This window comes from Penicillium argentinense (assembly GCF_028826775.1).
Source record: "Penicillium argentinense strain IBT 30761 chromosome Unknown utg000009l_segment0_segment0, whole genome shotgun sequence".
Lineage (NCBI taxonomy): Eukaryota > Fungi > Ascomycota > Eurotiomycetes > Eurotiales > Aspergillaceae > Penicillium > Penicillium argentinense.
The window spans coordinates 371,943-389,936 of NW_026622668.1; the positions used below are offsets into that span (position 1 = coordinate 371,943).

The window sequence follows — 17,994 nt, forward strand, 5'->3', positions numbered from 1 at the left end:
CCTCTGGAGCTGGTCTTCGATATCAGGCGACTCGGGTGCGTCTGTCGCAATTGGCGCGCGATTCGGAGTTGCAGCAAATATCTGGGTTCGGCGCGTTGTTGACGCGGCGGGCGAACTGCGGAGCTGGCAGGCGATCAGGGTAGGAAAATCGCACGAAAAGCAGGGAACGGCCAAAGGTAAGGAGCGGAGTCGATCGGATTGAGAAAATGCGTACTGCAGGTTGGTTCGAGGTTAAATTTAAGCAAGAAGAAAGCACTACCGCTGGAGCTCTGGCAGCTGCGCCTGTCAACAGCAAACGCGGCAAACAGGACAAACGCCACAAACTGGACCTCCGCGGGGCAAACCAATCGAGAAGGTGGATTTGTTTGTCCCACTTCCGAGTCCTCAGGCTCTCTTTCTCCGACTCCCCGTCTGCCCCAGTGTCCGATCATGGCTTCCACCACCAAGCGCGCCGATTTCGAGGCGATTTTCCCTTCCCTGGCCCAGGATATCCTGGCTCATGCGAAGAAGTACAACCTCCCCGCCAATGCCTTGGAATGGTTTGAAAAGGTGGGACACTACCCCTCTCCCTTACATGAGGGGTTCGCATCATGCCAATTGCGACCGCAAGCTCACGAATGATATCATCTAGTCCCTGAACGTCAATGTTCCAGGCGGCAAGCTCAACCGCGGTCTCTCCGTGCCCGACACCGGCCTCGCCCTCTTGAAGCAGCCCCTGACCGACGAGCAGTTCGAGCACCTCAGCATCCTGGGCTGGCTGACCGAGCTGCTCCAGGCTTTCTTCCTGGTCAGCGATGACTTGATGGATGGCTCCATCACTCGCCGCGGCCAGCCCTGTTGGTACCGCCACGAGGGTGTCAACCTCATTGCCATCAACGACGCCTTCATGCTGGAGTCGGCCATCTACCTCGTCCTGAAGCAGCGTCTGCGCACCCACCCCTCCTACATCGATATCGTGGAGCTCTTCCACGAGACCACCTGGCAGACCGAACTGGGTCAGCTGTGCGATTTAATCACCGCTCCCGAGGATAACGTCAACCTGAACAACTTCTCCATGGAGAAGTACATGTTCATTGTCACTTACAAGACTGCCTACTACAGCTTCTACCTACCCGTCGCTCTTGCCATGCTTTACCTGCAGCGGGCTACCCCTGAGAACCTCAAGCAGGCCCACGACATCCTGATCCCGCTGGGTCAATATTTCCAGATCCAGGATGACTACCTTGACAACTTCGGTGACCCCTCGGTCATTGGCAAGATCGGTACCGACATCCAGGACAACAAGTGCTCGTGGCTGGTCAACCAGGCCATCCCGCGCTGCACCCCGGAGCAGCGTCAGGTGTTGGACGAGAATTACGGCCGCAAGAACTCGGAGCAGGAGGCTAAGGTCAAGAAGGTGTTTGACGAGCTTGAGTTGGAGAAGCTGTACAAGGAGTACGAGGAGAAGGTCGTTGGAGAACTGCGCACCAAGATCGCTGCTGTTGACGAGTCTTCTGGCCTTATGAAGGAGGTCTTCGAGTCGTTCCTGGCCAAGATCTACAAGCGCACCAAATAGATGACTAGACGATGGCGCTTTGGGAGCCACAAAAATGATACCCAGCGCGGCGCATAATCTGCGATATGTGATGTTGGCATGTTGGGTCCATATGATAATTTAAATGTTGGATATTTAAAACGTTGAATATGAATATTGAATTGTCTCGAAAACTGCCAGTTCCGTCGATCGCGACCAGCTCGTTCTCGTACCCGCTGCCGTTTTGAGCAAGATTAAGGTTTGCCTCTGGGCTCCACTTGGCAGCAAAGAAATTAAATCGAACCCGAATCGAGATCGAGAGATGTGAGAGCTGTGGTTGGTGGCTCCCTATATAGGGTTGACGAGATGGACTTTGATCGGTCAATTGAAGGTGTTAGTCAAACATTACAATTTGGAAGTTGGTCACGTTTCCAGTTTATTGATATATACTTGCTTCTGAGCAACATGCTGCGCACACTGACAGGGCTATGGAGTGCTATTTTCGACACTATAAGGTCTTTCACAGTATTAGCTATCTATGTAAGGAAGTGGCAATAAGAGATCATTGTTGAATGGGATCTCAATGAAGGAGGTTCTTGTGGGATTACTGTCCTAGCGCCCATTGGTAGCCTTTGCCGGGTCCACGTGATGTTATCAGGCATGGAAAATCAGAGCCTTCGATGACAATTGTAATAATTACTAGTACTCTGTGAGAGCCACCGGTCCTGTTACAAGAGCGACAATACTGCTCTGGATACAAAACCTAGCCAAGCAATTACAATTGTGTTTGGTGTACACAGCTGCGGACACAACTAAACACTCGACAACCGTCGGCAACACCACCTGGTGTACCAACTACACAACCGCCCATGGATCATGGTGGCATGCCACGAGGATCGAGATTGCGATGGGCACTGTCAACCCCAATACGAACCATAATACGAATAGCCTCCGCGCCGTGAAGTGCCGAGCGGAACTCGTCGCAGCGCGGATCCACATCGCGCCCCCTATTGTGGTCCCGTCACCAATCAGCATCTGTCGTTCAGAGACTCCGATACTCCGCCTGGTCCTGGCCGCGTGGGCTTCTTCCCAAAGGCGAAACGATGCACGAGGGCGAGGCTTTGCTGTCGCGGTAGCGGGAGAGGTGGAGGGTCCTGCTAAATGGAGCCCCCATCTCGACCACCCCATTCAACCCCGTTCGATCCTCTCTCTAGGAACCAAATGTCCTTCTCCATTCCCATCCCATGATGGTGCTTCTGCCCTGTTCCTTGTGGGCGTTGATAGCGCTGTTTTGCGCTGAATTGGCTCTCGCGGATGAGGCCAATCTTTTCCGCTCGGAGGGATACGCCGAGGGCTTCGAAGGCTCCTGGCCGTTACAGCGTTATCGCTCCAGTAGTGTACAGGGCCCTATCCTGAACTACTGGCAGCACAGTACCGCTTGCAATGACGGCAAATATACCATTTTAGGTCCGCGTGGTGACTCGGTGCGTCGTTCTGGGCCGATGATTTTGGACGATGAGGGTCATTTGGTGTGGTTCAAGGATTATCCGACCACATACAATGCGAATATTTATACCTACAAGGGAGAGCAGTATCTGACCTTTTGGGCCGGCGACGATTCTATCGGAGGCCATGGCGATGGAACATACTACATGGTAATTCTGACCTAGATCCAGGATATCTATTGCATCTATTTATGTGATGTACCGGGTTGCTGTCATCCGATATTATCACGAGTTCAAGATCGCGTAAAACTAACATTTAAATACAGATCAACTCCCACTATGAAGAAGCTTACACCATTCGAGGCGCAAATGGTCTGCCAGCTGATCTGCACGAGTTCCATATCACCCTTAACGAGACAGCTGTGTTCGCCGTCTACGACGTCATTCCTTTCGACCTGAGAGATGCTGATGGACCTGAAAATGGATGGATATGGGACGGCGTATTTCAAGAAGTGGACATCGAAACCAACGAGCTCCTGTTCCAATGGCGCGCCTCGGAACACATTTCACTGGACGAACGTGAGCGAGACCGCGAAGGAAATGGCGACGATGAAGACCACCCATGGGACTTCTACCATATCAACAGTATCGACAAGGACCATCTGGGAAACTTCCTCGTCTCCTCGCGCTATATGAATTCGCTGGCCTACGTTGACGGGGAAACGGGGGATGTGATCTGGAAACTCGGCGGCAAAGAGAATTCGTTTACTGACCAGTCTGATGGCGCGGCGACCAATATCAGCTGGCAGCACCACGCTCGATTCCAACCAGACTACGACACCTCGTCGACTCGCGCAATCTCTATCTTCGACAATGCCTCCCGTGGCAAGGGTGCACCTGAGAACCCCAGTCGAGGACTCTTCATCGAAATCGACGAAAAGGAAATGACTGCGAAGGTCATCAAAGAGTATTGGAACCCGACCTCAATCAGTAGCCAGTCTCAGGGCTCTATGCAGGTTCTTGAAAACGGCAACGTACTTGTCGGGTACGGGTATAATTCGGCATGGTCCGAGTTCTCTCCCGATGGCGAAGTGCTTTGCGAGGTACATTTTGGACCCCAATCAGGCTTTTACACTGGGCATGTGATCTCGTACCGTATTTTCAAAAGTGACTGGGTTGGTATTCCTCTCACCCAACCTGACGTTGCCCTCTCCGATACCGATGCCGCTGTTAGCTGGAATGGAGCTACAGAAGTTGCGACTTGGGTCTTACAGGGTTCCTTTGCTGGACCCGAGAATGCGGCTGCGGCCTATGAAGACGATGAAGCCGTCCGACGCTCCTCAGACGAAGAATTAGATGAGGAAGAGTTCCAATTCATCCTCGCCGTTCCAAAGAGTGGATTCGAAACCCTCATCCCCGTTCCCCCAGATACCTTGTACAGCACGTTGCGCATCGTGGCACTTGACAAGACAGGAGCAACACTCGGAACATCACAGGTCATGGTTTGGGATCCAGAGGAGCTCAGCAGCGAAATCGCAATCTATGATGGGGAGGATGAGGAAGATGATACCCACATTGGTCCTGCCCTCATGTTCGGACTGGGCTTCATGACGGCCACAATCATTGTCCTTTGTGCGTTGCTGATTTGCCGGTATATCCCAATTGCTTCGGCTAAGCAGCTATTCGGCCAGAGCCATAGGCAGGAGAAAGATGCCCAAGAATGGGAGCCTGTACATTCTGCTGCAGAGCTGGATGATCTGAGTGATTTGGAATCTGGAGATCGGCCCAATGACTCGTTATTAAGACGAGATGGACAGGATTAGCGTTGCATTTGCATTGTACAGTATACATACCCCTTGGGTCTGGCGTTGACTTTATACGATATCATGATATTCTCATTCGAAGCTCGTGTATATTTTGTGGCTGTAGTATAAGCAGGGGAATGAGCCTGGGTGGGTCAGAGCTCCGCGGCCCGGCTGAATTGCGGATGAATGCCCCGCGCCTCACGTCACTCGCCGACTCTGCTCCTCTTCTCGACTTCTCAGCACCACCACGAAAAAGAGTGAACAACACAGCAACGAGAAGCAGTGGAGAGCCTAGCGCTTTCCAAAGCCATTGCCTTCCGTCAGAAGAATCCGTCTCCTCCCTACCAAAAATTGAGCTTCAGAGCAGCAATTGATTTGCATCCCCACACCCCGCCAACCTCACGGCTTGCCGACTCGAAGCTTCAGAGCTACTACTAGGCCCGAACAATTATACAGCGCCAGATCGAAAATCTCTTGCAAAGCAGCCATGGCTCCTCTTATCCGCGTCATCGGCTCCCTCAATGCTGACATGGTCTCGGTCACCCCCCGCTTCCCCGACCCCGGCGAAACCATCACCGCATCATCCTACTTCACCAGCGCCGGCGGGAAAGGTGCAAACCAAGCTGTTGCATGCGGGCGGATTTCACGACCCCAGCCTTCCTCCGAGGGCCTCAATACCAAAAGCGATGTCGTCGTTGAAATGGTTGGCGCTGTCGGCGCACTGGACGGCCACTTCTCCGCATTGCTGAAGCCGACGCTCGAGAAATCCGGCGTGGACCCGTCGCGGGTGCGAGTTGTTGACAATGCATACACCGGCGTGGCCGTCATTATTGTCGATTCTTCTGCTGGAGGCGAGAACCGTATCTTGTTCTCCCCCGGTGCAAACTACGATGGCATGCAGCCAATCCCGGAGGTGTTGGGAACTGCTCTTGCGGCACCAGTGCCAGATGTGATTGTCATGCAAGGTGAAATTCCGACCAAGTCCGTGATCGGTATTCTACGAGATGTCGCCGCATACAAGGCGAAGAGCCGGGCTGCTGGTAAGCATGGCATCGAGTGCGGGCCCGACGTCATGCTCAATCCCGCTCCGGCACCACCGGGTGGCCTGCCCGAAGATGTATATGCGGCCGTCGACCACTTGATCCTGAATGAAACAGAGGCCGAGCTGATGACTCCGCCACCGGACCAGCTACTGCGTGTTGTCCCCGACGCCGACGGCCTCGGCAGCAAGGAGAAGGTTGCGCGATACTTCCACAAGCTCGGCGTCACCTACTTGCTCATTACTCTGGGCTCCAAGGGAGTCTGGTACAGCTCTGCGGACGGGGGCTCCACCGTCCCCAGCAATGGGGCTGGGCGCTTTACGAACGAACTTCCTGCCGCGCCTGTGTCTCAAGTGCTCGACACGACGGCGGCAGGCGACACATTCGTAGGGGCGTATGCGGTCAAGGTTGCACGGTGGCGCGAGCAGCGTCGCGCCGAGGACAAGGCCGGCCAGGACGTCACCGATGCCGAGAAGCCGCATCGGTACAAGGAGTTCATGGACGACGCGATGCGGTTTGCCGCGCGAGCTTCAGCTCGTGCGGTGGAACGCCAGGGCGCGATGGACAGCATTCCCTTTGAGGATGAGGTTTGAAGAAGCCTCTTTTCTCTACCCAGCATAGACTTTGGCGTCATGTAAATTATACCATTCAATAGAACCCAATCGCCCTCGAATTAGAGCTGCCCATTGCCCTATCACTTTACCCCTTGGGGTAAGCCACGGATTCCGAGAGCAACTCCCGGCCACAAGGATTGTCGGCGCGTCGTCGGGCCTTTTTTTGGGGGAATGTAGTGATTGCCCCAGCCCGCTCAAGGGGCGCGGAGGATCGCAGGAGATGAGCCTCCTCGAAGGTCCGAGATTCACCCATTGATTCTATCAAAATGCTCCTGTATTAAAGGCATTTGCTTGTCATATTATAGACGTAGCCAAATTGCCCCTTGAAGAAATACGACAGGATTATAGAGCAGAGAACCCTTGGGAAGGAGCGCGAGTTAGTGGATACGCATTAAGACAATCGGATGCATTATTGACAAGAAAATCTTTTAAACTCATTTTTTGTGCTGATTATAGGATTTCCTGGTCGCCCTTTTCTGAGACCTCTGCTCACGTCAATGCTGGGATCTGAGAATGTTTCCAGACATGGGTTGATCAACATGGGTCAAGCCCGCCATGTCAGTCCTGCCTTGTACCGCCGTAGTAAAAGCATTGAACGGTTTGAAAAGACATAGACCATACAAGATTGTCTTGTTTTGAATACTAACTAATTTAGGTCTGCAGAGCTTGCAAGTTATTGCCAACTGATCCCGGTCTTAAGATACCCCGTTTATTCAACAGGTTTTCTGAGATCATTTTTAATCTTGCTCTACAAACGATTCATGATGATTTAGTACCCACGACCAGGGCGTAGACTGGCAGCCTTGCAGAAGGCTCTGAGGTACGTATACCTTGCACCTTGCAATTATACAGTAGATGTAGGTGTAAGTGTCTGCGGCATTAAGCATTCAGGGTATCCAAGGTAAGAGCGAGGCAAGGAGGAATGAGCACTGCGTGGCGGGTAGATCTCTTCCCTCTTCCGAGCATTCAGTAGGACTCTCTGACAATTAGCATGCAGAACCAAGGCCATCGACATCATGAGCTTTGGTTCATTGAATGGATTGCGCCTCAGGTCGTCATCTAAAAATACCGCTGACAGGTATAGACCGCTCGGGCTTCCTAGTCCGGAATGCAGCCCCCAGGATCATCTGCCACGAGCGCGGAGGACCATAGGATCGGACGATCCTCTAGGACGACAGGCTCAGACGGACCGTGGCAAATCCTAGCTCGCGCCTGCATCCGACGTTCTTCATCCTACATCGCGCGCCTGGATGTCTGGGGGGGGGAACGAGACATTCTCCATCGCCAGCCATTGCGCCTTCTTTCCCCTATGTATGTCCTACGTTTGGGGAAGAGAGTGCATTGTAGGCGCCTTCTCAGTCTCCACGGCCGCTGGAAAATGGTCTGCACGCAGCGTTTCATCGAGGCAGTGGAGTTGGGGGCGGGATGCGCTGGCCAAGTTTCAACGAGTTCGCCGGTAAGGGACGCGAGGTGCGATGCGTGAGAGCGTGTGGTGAGCGCGGGGGGCGTGTCGCGCGTTGAGGTACTCGGTACTCCGCGGGGCGGGGCGTTCTTCGCGATACTCGTGTACTTATACCTGCCACTGCTCAGGGTTCGTGACTGTACACGAGTCGAGTGATGGGCTCCGCGTGGGTGTACGATGCTAGTAAGTCCGACGCGTCGTAGGGATACACAGTACCGTAACGTTGACCCCACCGAGTCGATCGGGTTCAAATATCCCAGTACGATCGATCTCTAGTATACTAGTCATTATTCTAGAGTGCCCGTAGTCAATTAACGAATTCAACACTCCTACATTGTAATAGTAAGTGGAGGGGTGCTCTCCATCGAGTGTATAGATCTGTCGCCTCCCGCCGATCGACATTCCTCATTCCTCGCGTTCACGCACGAAAGAATGATCCATAATTGGATTGTCTGCTGCACGAACGCCACCTCGGGCCTGGTATGATCCAATCCCCACGACGCCTTGCATGCGAACGCGAGACGCGCTGTGCATACTACATACCCGCAGATACTGCGAGTACGTGACGGTGATGGACACCAAGAGTCCCGCCATTAAAATACTTCCCCCCGCCCTCGAGCCCTTCCTCCTTGCTCCCTTCGATCACATCTTACTTGCAAAAAGGAAAGCCTCCGAGTATCTGAGCACTTCCCAGCTATAACTGTCACTTCCTGCCACTTCCACAAGACGTACTCAGTGCAGCCCTTCTCACTGTCTCACTGGCACCGTCTCTCCTTCAGGCTCACCCGCTTCTGCGACGAGTACTATAGTACTACGACAGGCACTCGATCCTCCGACCTTCGTCTGATCTTTCCAATTTCCAGTCTCAATCTCTAAACATTTCTCGTCTCGTTTTGTGTTCACCCGGATCAAAAGATATTCTCCAGTCGATCGCCCGACCGACTTAGTGTAGACCGCCCTCCACTCCCCACTTAGCGCCGCGACGCCAAAACAAACCGATACATCGCGCTCTGCTTCTACCATCGTCATGGCTGCCCTCACCATGACTCCCTCCCGTCAGCCGTTTGCCAGCCTGGACACCCCCAGGATGCGGCCTTTCATGCGGTCCAAGCTGAACCGTCAGAACAAGCTGAATGGTAAGGATTGCACCCTTGTTTACGTCCACCCGGACTATACCAGGAGTATCAATCGATACTAAAACCACCTAGGAGCTGCTCTCTCAGCTTCGTCCAAGAACTCCATCTTCATCGATGACTCCGAGAACGTCGATCCCAACAACCTCAGCCTTTCCGCCAAGCGCAAGCGCTCCCTGGACGACGAAGATGTCTCCAAGGGCTCTCCCAAACCCGTCAAGACCTCCCGCATTGCCCTCACCACCCGCGAATTCAACTTCTCCCCTCGGCTCTCCACCCCTTTGCGAAATGGGCCCTCAACTCCGAAATCCGCTCCCGTGCTCAAACCCGCTGGCCGATCCCCACCTCCCAAGTCCAGCAAGCCATCCGGTCGTCACTCGTCCATCGCCAAGCCTCGGCCGGAAGCCAGCAGACGTGGAGTTGCCCGCCCCTTCTCCCTTGCAGCTGCCCTCAGCCAGGGCAAGAAGGCCGCACCTTCTCCTTCGCCTCTCAAGCCTCCATCCAAGGCCCCCGCCTCTTGGTTCTTCGACATCCACGTCGACACCGAGCAGGAGGAAATGACCAACCTCATGCAGCACTCCACCGGCGTCCTTGATATCAGCGATGACGAGGGCAAGGCTTCTGTCATCGACGGCCGCGGCAAGGAGAACGTGCCCCCCGCGGAACTGGGAATTGACCTCCCTCCTTCTCGCGCTTCGGTCTCCCTCGCTGCGGCCACCGCTGCTCGTAAGGCCTCCAAGATGGAAGAAGACCGGGCTCCGCTCGGCGAATTGGCTGCTTCCGACTACTATTCGGAAGACTGCAATGCTTTCTCCTACACCGTCGTCTACGATGACGACGATGAGAACGTTCCTTCCTCGAACAAGGCTACTGGCCTTACTCCCCCGATTCAGTCAACTTTCGTGTCGCCGGCCATCATTGCCTCCATTGACTCTGTGCTGGACTCCCCCGTTCCATCCAAGCCTACGTCCGAAGAGGAAATTGGCGAATCTGATGCGAAGATTGAAATTTGGGAAAGTTCCAGTGCCGCTGGGGATTCAGAAGAAAAAGCTGAACCCTAAACATTCAAAATTATATCGGTCGGATTGAAAGATCGATATCACCCAAAATATTCAAATTGCATCTGCATCTGGTCTCGGCGTCTTTGGGCCCTGGCTTGGCCTTACTATACTTGTCTTTCGCAAGGTGTTTGGGTTCCTGTTTTTGTTAGCATCGGTGTTGGATCTCCAGTTGGTACTTATCCTAGAATACCCTTTCTTTTTCTGGTCTCCTTCTGTCTAGTATTGTTTTTGAGGAGTATTGGTTTTTGGAATATCATGGTTACTTCTCTCTTGAATATTGCCTTGTTTTGAGTCCGTTTAATTAATGAGAAGTCTTTATGTCTGATGTCTGGATCACGATGTACACCGCAAACGTTTTACTTGTTATGAGATTCAGCAATGATTGAAATGAATTTACTGCGACATTCCCAAGATTCGAAAATTGTAAATCTTCATATTAGCTCTCCCGTGCTCAATCATAATTCGTCGCCCATTTCATCACCATCATCAACTTCTCCTTCGTCTCCTTCGTCCATGTCTTCCTCAGCTTCCCCATCATCATCACCCTCGTCACCTTCATCGCCTTCTGCAGCATCTCGTGCTGCCAAAGCAGCCGCAACTTCATTCTCCAACATTTCCACCCGCTCCATCTCTTCCTCTTCGCCCTCACTTTGCTCTTGTTGAGTCTCCATCTCCACCTCTGCCTCCTTCTCTTTGCCCTTCTTGCCTTTATCTCGTCTATTGCTTTCAAATTTCATCCGCCAAATCGGTGCCCCCTTGATCGCAGCCCTCACCTCCGTCGCCAGAATATCGTCTCGCTTCGTTGAGGTAGCTGGATCACACATAAATTTCACCAGATCATCTGGGCCATGCGCGTGGTCGGGAAATTCCATGATTCGAACGAACTCGTTCTCATCCGGCTGGCGGTTTTCGATGAGCGTATTGATCTTCTGCCGCATAATCGTCTTTGCCTTGGCCAGTGTACCATTCCCATACCAACCATCGCTGACAGGCTCGCAGGTTTCTCGAACGAAGGGATGGTCCGTTGAACTTCTCTCGTCGGGCGGGTAAAGGACCGAAGCAATTTGAGGATCTACGATATCCCGCACCATCCAGATCTTCCCATCAAGCGGGAGAGGAAGGGTTCCCTTGAATAAATGAGACTCAGGATCTTTGGCGGCGGCCGAAGATTCTTCAAGCGGCAAGTCATGATCATGGTCACGACGGCGCTTGCCATCTCGGGCGACCTCCGGTTCTCGGGGCATCAGGCGGAACATGAAGGTCTGGTAGTGGCGGTATTCTGGGGATGAGCGCGGGTCGACACCCAGTTTTATAATGGCATCTCGCCACGGTCCAGATCGAAAGATGTATCCCACATACGGAATTGCAAATCGGAGAGAGGTGAGTTGTTCTTCAGTGGTGAGTTGATTGCGAATACCGCGACGGGTCCAGGCAGGACGTTCCTCGAAAAGGACTTGAAGGTCTCGGACTGTCCGGCGGAGAGCGGGGTCCTGAGTTTCGATAGGGGGAATATTCTCGTGAGGCTTTGATGGGACTTCGGGAATGTCGTATGGCAGCAGATGAGTGGCGATCTTTGAGGGTTGTTGTGTGTTGATTGTTGTAACGTTGCCGGATTGGCCGATGGCATGTTTCACTGTTGGGTTTTGACGGTAGCTGTTGACTGCTGTTAGCTTCTGTGGAATGAGGATAAAGACATTTGAATTTCCATACAAGTACGGGAATGGAACGTCGCCGTGGCTGAATGATGGTGGTGGAATGATATCAGTATTCTTATTGACGGCTTTGGTCATGTCAATATCGAACTGTTTGAGTTTCGCCACTGCCCGAATATTAGATCTTTGTTTTTGCTCCGTTCAATAGGTTTCTGCATACGGTCATGTGGTAAAATATTCTCTCGGAATTTCGTAGCGAAGGCACTGTTCGCGGTCGAATAGACGAAGTCCGGCATACCTATAGTTGTCAGATTGTTCCTGCATCATGCCGAGACGGCTTATCCTTACCTCGAAAGATATGGGTACGTTCAACTCGGCCGACTGGTCTGACCTGGTACTTTGCTTCGTTGTCCCGAAGACTGCGCAACAGATCCTTGGCCTTGTGCCGTCGCACGGATCCGGCGGGCGTCTCGGGCTCTGGTGTGGCATCTCGAAAAGGCTCATTCGAACCTCGTTTGCGCTTGCGACCGGTCCATTTCGGGACAGTCACTTGGAGCAGAACATTGTTTGAGACGTTGCTGATTGATTTCAGTGGCCGCGACATAGCGTCCTCCGGCCGCAGTAACAATTGAGCTGGCGCATCAGCCATCCTGGGTGGTGGATTCAGGATCTATTGCAGGTTAGTATATCTGGAGTTAGAGGTAGTCATGTGAGATACATGATTCGATCTTACTTTTTCAATCCCTGCATTTCCCTGCAATGTTTCGACCGCCTTGTCGGGGTTTCGAACCACGGCAGGGTGTTCAACGCTGACCAGCCGCCGAGGCGGAACCGTGAAGAAGGGCGCGGTCAAGGAGTCGCGATGCACGTCCATGATGGCGGCCCCTTCCGATGATGACAGAACGCTTGGGGTGAACGAGGAGATTCTTTGCGCAAACCTGTGAAGCCCTCCGGGCGAGTGGTAGGCGTCGCGACGTAAAAATGAGCCCAGAATCCTATACAGGGATTCGTGCCATGAGCTGTCGCGTCAGGAGCCCTATTGACTTGGTGGTCTGGTGGTGTATGTGTTAGCTTGTCGGCTTCTTTCGCTTGACTCAATCATACAATTGACCGCGTGACTGCTTCACCGTGAGTCGCATTCCACAAGGATGGTCATCGGAAATGATTACTAAGCACTCTCGCCAAAGCAAATGACGCTGTCCATGAACGCCTTGTATTCTAGTAGACGGGCAAAGACAGACATTGTTCTTTGATGAAATCTGACTGTATCCACCTCAAATTATTTATGCACATATTATTTGATATTGGTGCAGAAAATGTAGCAGTGTGGTGTGTCTCTCTACGAGTCGCTCTCTACTTCCAAAGGTTGAAGTGTTCTATTCCATTATATATCTTCTATTCCTGAAGCAGACACAAATAAGCATTGTGTACAAGAGCATCAAACAAACGTCTAAACAGCCAAAAAGCAAACAGAAACATAGCACACCGTTTTTCCCACCTTCCTAAGGGTTACTTCATTACCAAACCCCACAGGACGCGCAACTGAAAGCGTATAGTATATAGCCACGTGACCGTCCACGATCGCGATGACATAAGCACGAAAGACCCGGCAAAACGCGTACAAAATAGGGTAGCCTTGGGAGTAAGAGGCGAGATATGCCAGTAGAAGGCCTCAAATAGTTTGAACCGGTTGCCCAGAGCAAGGGTGGTCTTACCGGTACATTTGCGATAGTAGACCAATTCTCCTGGTGCGCTGGGCTCGTAGTGCTGGACCCCCTCCCATCACCATCACAGCCAGGAGAACCCGCCTTTCCCTTTACCTCAACAACACGGCATTTCCTCCCTCCCCCTCCACCACCACCACCCGCCCACGCACGATCCTGACCAGTGCTCTTTTCTGGCTCTGTCAGTCCGTCCATCTTATCGACAGCTGAATTCGTTCTGGTCGCGACTCGCAATCGGGTGGCTCTGGCGCTCTTGATCCCCCCCGCTCCCAGCCTACCACTAAGCGACACGGAGATCCCTCTGAGCGGATCAAGCACGCCCGCCCCAGACCATCCTCTGCGCTACTCAGCCGGTCTTCTCGACACTCCGAACGCCAATTGTCCCATTTCAGGCCAGAGAGGTACGTTCCGATCGATCTCGCCGTCGCCTTGCCTCCGCCGTCCCTTTACTCCCCAACACCGAAGTGTCTTGCCCCGTGCGCGTGCTGCTACATACCCGTCTGGAGCGCCGCCATTGGGCCCCGACCTGACCCCTTCGAGTGATTTGGTTTCGATAGCTCGAAATCGATCTACCTCATCCCGACACCCTGTACACGTCGTGTGAGCTAGGTGTGCTTATAAACCTGTGGTGCTAGGTCGATACAAATAACCCCCTCCCTCTCGTGGCCTCCTTCAGCGTTCTTCTCCGTTGCCGCCGTTTGAGTCGCTCTGGCTAGAGTGCGGCAGCTTGCTGCGCTGGCAAGGACAACCATAGCGGTGTACATGAGGCTTTACATATCGACGTGAAAATGAAGGGTTTCAGACAGAGAGTGGTAAGTGTTACTCTCTGAGTGCTCACCGCACCGCACCGCACCATCTCCTCTTCTTACCCCCCTCACCCCCACCGTGCAAATGGTGGACGGCTCCTTCCCCCGTGGCTCCACGAGTGTTGCCTGGCTAATATCTGTTTTCACTCCTTCAGCATGAGCAGTTGTCGCGGGCGAAGGACGCCAACAAGTCCTCGAAGAAGAAAGATTCGAACTCCTCGTCCCAAAACCAGGCGTCCCTCGGCATCTCCCAAACACAACAGTCGACTTCCCCCAACCAAGGCACTCCCACCTCGTCTACAACATCATTGAATGATTCACGAGGCAAGTCCCCAGACAATGCTTCCCCGGCTGGAACCCCGTCCGGAGGCGCCACCGGTGCACCCGCTCAAAATTATGTATCTCAAGGAGCGGGAATCGCAGGTCAGCCGGCGAACAATGGCCCAGGTACTCCGACGAGACAGGGCCAGCAAGTTGCCCCGAGCGTGATCATCAGCCCCAGCGCACCGGTAAGTTGCTGCCCCTCACCATCGCAATGTAACCAGGAGCTTGGACTAATCGTACTTTCTAAGCATGCCCCCCTCCCGGTGCCGCTGAGACGATGCCTGGAGACCTGGCACCTCCCCGCAAGTCTCATGTTTTCGACCGCCTCCAAACCACTCCCAAGGATATGTCGGAAGGAATCCGGACCCCGAAGCGCCAGCACTCCTCGCGTTTCGACATATCCGACCAGCGCCAGAGAGAACTAGAGAAGCTGCCTGGCTTCCACGAAGTGGCTCCCAACCGTCGACAGGATCTGTTCATGCAGAAGATTGACCAGTGCAATATCATCTTCGACTTCAACGATCCGACGGCCGACATGAAATCCAAAGAGATCAAGAGGCTGGCTCTCCACGAGCTCTTAGATTACGTTGCCAACAACCGGTCCGTGATCACGGAGCCCATGTATCCTCGTGTGGTGGAGATGTTTGCGAAGAACCTGTTCCGGCCAATTCCACCTCCCATGACTCCGCAGGGCGAAGCCTTCGATCCTGAGGAAGATGAACCTGTCCTAGAAGTGGCCTGGCCCCACATCCAGGTCGTCTACGAATTCTTTTGCGCTTCATCGAGAGCCAGGATTTCAACACTAATATTGCAAAGGCTTACATTGATCATCAATTTGTGCTTCAGGTGGGTCCACGAATTCACCTTGCACACCCCGGTGTACGGCGATAACTAACTTACACACACAGTTGCTGGACCTGTTTGACTCCGAGGACCCCCGGGAACGTGATTTCCTCAAGACAACTCTGCACCGTATTTACGGCAAATTTCTCAACCTGCGGTCGTACATTCGGCGGTCGATCAACAATGTGTTCTTCCAGTTTATGTATGAGACCGAAAGACACAACGGAATTGCTGAGCTGCTGGAAATCCTGGGTTCTATCATCAATGGCTTTGCACTGCCTCTTAAGGAGGAGCACAAGCTTTTCTTGACCCGGGTCTTACTTCCCATGCATAAGGTGAAGAGCTTGAGCATGTATCATCCTCAACTGGCCTACTGTATTGTCCAGTTTTTGGAGAAAGATTCGTCCCTTACCGAGGATGTAAGCCACTGCCCTTGAACTCATTTTTAATCCTGGACTTGACTAATTAGCGTATAGGTTGTTCTCGGATTGTTGCGCTACTGGCCAAAGACCAACAGCACAAAGGAAGTCATGTACCTTAATGAGGTGGAGGACATTTTTGAAGTGATGGACCCTGGAGAGTTTGCCAAAGTGCAAGAGCCTCTTTTCCACCAGCTGGCCAAGTCCGTTGCCAGCCCTCACTTCCAGGTCTGTAACCTCGAGACGATATGATTTAACGACCCCCTACTGATTGACTTTCTTTTTAGGTTGCCGAACGTGCTCTGTACTTCTGGAACAACGAGTATTTCTGTAACCTCGTGAGCGACAATGTTGAGACCATTCTCCCGATCATGTTCGCCCCGCTCTATGAGAACTCCAAGGGTCATTGGAACAGGTTCGTACCCACACTTCTATCCTCGACAATCATCGTCTCCTCGCACTCGCTGACAAATCTTTCATCACAGGACTATCCACAGTATGGTTTACAATGCCATGAAGATGTTCATGGAGATTAACCCCCAACTTTTTGACGAATGCTCGCATGAATATACCGAGCACCAGAACAGCGCCGAGCAGCGGGAGAAGTCTCGTTTGGATCGTTGGGACTTGATCGAACAGCAAGCGACCATGCGGAAGAATGGTGCACCGCCTCCCCCAGCCCCGGCTCTTGACGTCCCAGAGCCGATCGATGAAGTGGAGGCTATGACGCATGAGAGTCAGCAGCGATTGAACACCCTCAAGCTACAAGAGGAAACAGAGACCCCAAGGGAGCGGCCTGCTCGGGAGGGAACCCCCACGTCGGTGAGTCTCATGCATTTCTGATTCATGTCACGATGCTACTCAGATCCAATGCATTCCCATTCGGATCCCGTCTTTCTTTTGTCAATCTTCAACGCAACCACCCGTGTATTTGCCTCTTGCTAAAAAAACCTTGTTCACCCTTGTACAGCCAGCATGATTCTAACGTGTAAACGTCCGTTTTGCTCCAGACTCGACGCCGTGGCTCTATTCGAGGTACCCGGAGGCGACGAAGTGGCAGCGGCAGCGAGATCCGCCCGCGACGACGCTCGGTCGGCAGTGGTACCAGCGCGACCAATGTACAGATTCTGCACCGAAGCAATTCGACCAAATAATGGCCTTCCAAGATGACGAGGCAGATAATGGACATGTGACTTGCGTTGATTTTCTGCAATCATGGCATAGCGAACCGGGCCTGCACCAAATGTTTCTTCGTCTTGATTTCCTAACCTGCCCGAATCGATCCCCCCTTACCTTCTTAAGGTTCCCTATTTCACTGTGCCATTCCATTCTGCCTTGCTATTTCTTTATTTTCCTCTCTGTGTACATGGCTTTTCTGATAATTCCCTTTCTATGGCCGGCTCTCTCTGAGTTGGCGCTCGCTGAGCGGATTTCTGAGTTGGACTCCGTCTTAGAACCGTGTTCGGGTCTGGAAAATGAGGGTGCGAATGGCGTTTCCATCTGCCGATCGTAGGTGTCGGTGGCTTTCCATGTGTTGCCAACTTTTTTTATTCTCTTTAGACAAGTACTGAGACATGACATCGCCTTGGGAAATCTCTCTTGTCCCCAGGATCGCAAGACATATTGTGAAATCCTTGATAGACTTCTCCCCGTAGTATTTAACGGCCCATCAATCAATTCGACACTGGTGCAGGGTTGAGATGCCTGCGCTCCTTGGTCATTGGTGTTGTAAGCAGCTCCGTCATAACCGTTGGCTCCAATGACCATACCCTAAGGTACATAGTAGTACGTCCATTGAGATACCCCAGAAAATACATAAAGCCAGACTGCGTACCGACGAAGTCCTGTGTGGACGGGTTCCAAAAGTCAAGAGAGTTATCTTATGTTTTATATTTGCAAGCAAGCACTGCAATGAACTTGAAATTTGTAGAACCCGACGTGGTACACCGCTGACCGCGTACAGTGGTATGTACCTGACCCTGGACCCGCGCGTCTAGTCGCTAATCAAGCGCGCGTTACCGGGGCGGATCAACCCATTCCGAATTACCCAAAGCGGACTAGTGTATTTTTCGGGGTCTCTGCGATAGCCCGCGTCCTTCGCTCACTTGGGTCTCGCGCGCTTCAATCTCCAACCCTCGCTCTCTCTTAGCTTC

General features: G+C 52.7%; 6 protein-coding genes across 6 annotated transcripts; 5 read left to right on the top strand and 1 right to left on the bottom strand.

Annotated features, from left to right (window-relative positions):
* Nucleotides 1–429: 429 nt before the first annotated feature.
* erg20 (bifunctional (2E,6E)-farnesyl diphosphate synthase/dimethylallyltranstransferase) lies at nt 430–1,555 on the top strand (the record flags this gene model as incomplete). The annotated part of the gene is made up of 2 exons (XM_056620235.1): nt 430–549; nt 632–1,555. The coding sequence occupies 2 exons, from the start codon at nt 430–432 to the stop codon at nt 1,553–1,555; spliced, it is 1,044 nt and encodes a 347-aa protein (XP_056471041.1).
* A 1,205-nt stretch (nt 1,556–2,760) lies between these two features.
* Nucleotides 2,761–4,781, top strand: N7532_007744 (arylsulfotransferase family protein; the record flags this gene model as incomplete). Its single annotated transcript, XM_056620236.1, has 2 exons — nt 2,761–3,168; nt 3,285–4,781. 2 exons carry the CDS (start codon nt 2,761–2,763, stop codon nt 4,779–4,781), a joined length of 1,905 nt encoding a protein of 634 aa, XP_056471042.1.
* Nucleotides 4,782–5,250: 469 nt separating this feature from the next.
* N7532_007745 (ribokinase) lies at nt 5,251–6,396 on the top strand (the record flags this gene model as incomplete). Its single annotated transcript, XM_056620237.1, has 1 exon — nt 5,251–6,396. One exon carries the CDS (start codon nt 5,251–5,253, stop codon nt 6,394–6,396), a length of 1,146 nt encoding a protein of 381 aa, XP_056471043.1.
* A 2,510-nt stretch (nt 6,397–8,906) lies between these two features.
* Nucleotides 8,907–10,073, top strand: N7532_007746 (uncharacterized protein; the record flags this gene model as incomplete). Its single annotated transcript, XM_056620238.1, has 2 exons — nt 8,907–9,015; nt 9,088–10,073. 2 exons carry the CDS (start codon nt 8,907–8,909, stop codon nt 10,071–10,073), a joined length of 1,095 nt encoding a protein of 364 aa, XP_056471044.1.
* Nucleotides 10,074–10,528: 455 nt separating this feature from the next.
* On the bottom strand, nt 10,529–12,599 carry N7532_007747 (transcription factor TFIIIC subunit TFC1; the record flags this gene model as incomplete). The annotated part of the gene is made up of 4 exons (XM_056620239.1): nt 10,529–11,892; nt 11,946–12,023; nt 12,074–12,395; nt 12,459–12,599. The coding sequence occupies 4 exons, from the start codon at nt 12,597–12,599 to the stop codon at nt 10,529–10,531; spliced, it is 1,905 nt and encodes a 634-aa protein (XP_056471045.1).
* A 1,638-nt stretch (nt 12,600–14,237) lies between these two features.
* On the top strand, nt 14,238–16,995 carry N7532_007748 (protein phosphatase 2A regulatory subunit RTS1; the record flags this gene model as incomplete). The annotated part of the gene is made up of 9 exons (XM_056620240.1): nt 14,238–14,261; nt 14,411–14,764; nt 14,854–15,336; nt 15,366–15,425; nt 15,488–15,841; nt 15,899–16,069; nt 16,129–16,256; nt 16,327–16,663; nt 16,852–16,995. The coding sequence occupies 9 exons, from the start codon at nt 14,238–14,240 to the stop codon at nt 16,993–16,995; spliced, it is 2,055 nt and encodes a 684-aa protein (XP_056471046.1).
* Between the last annotated feature and the right edge of the window lie 999 nt (nt 16,996–17,994).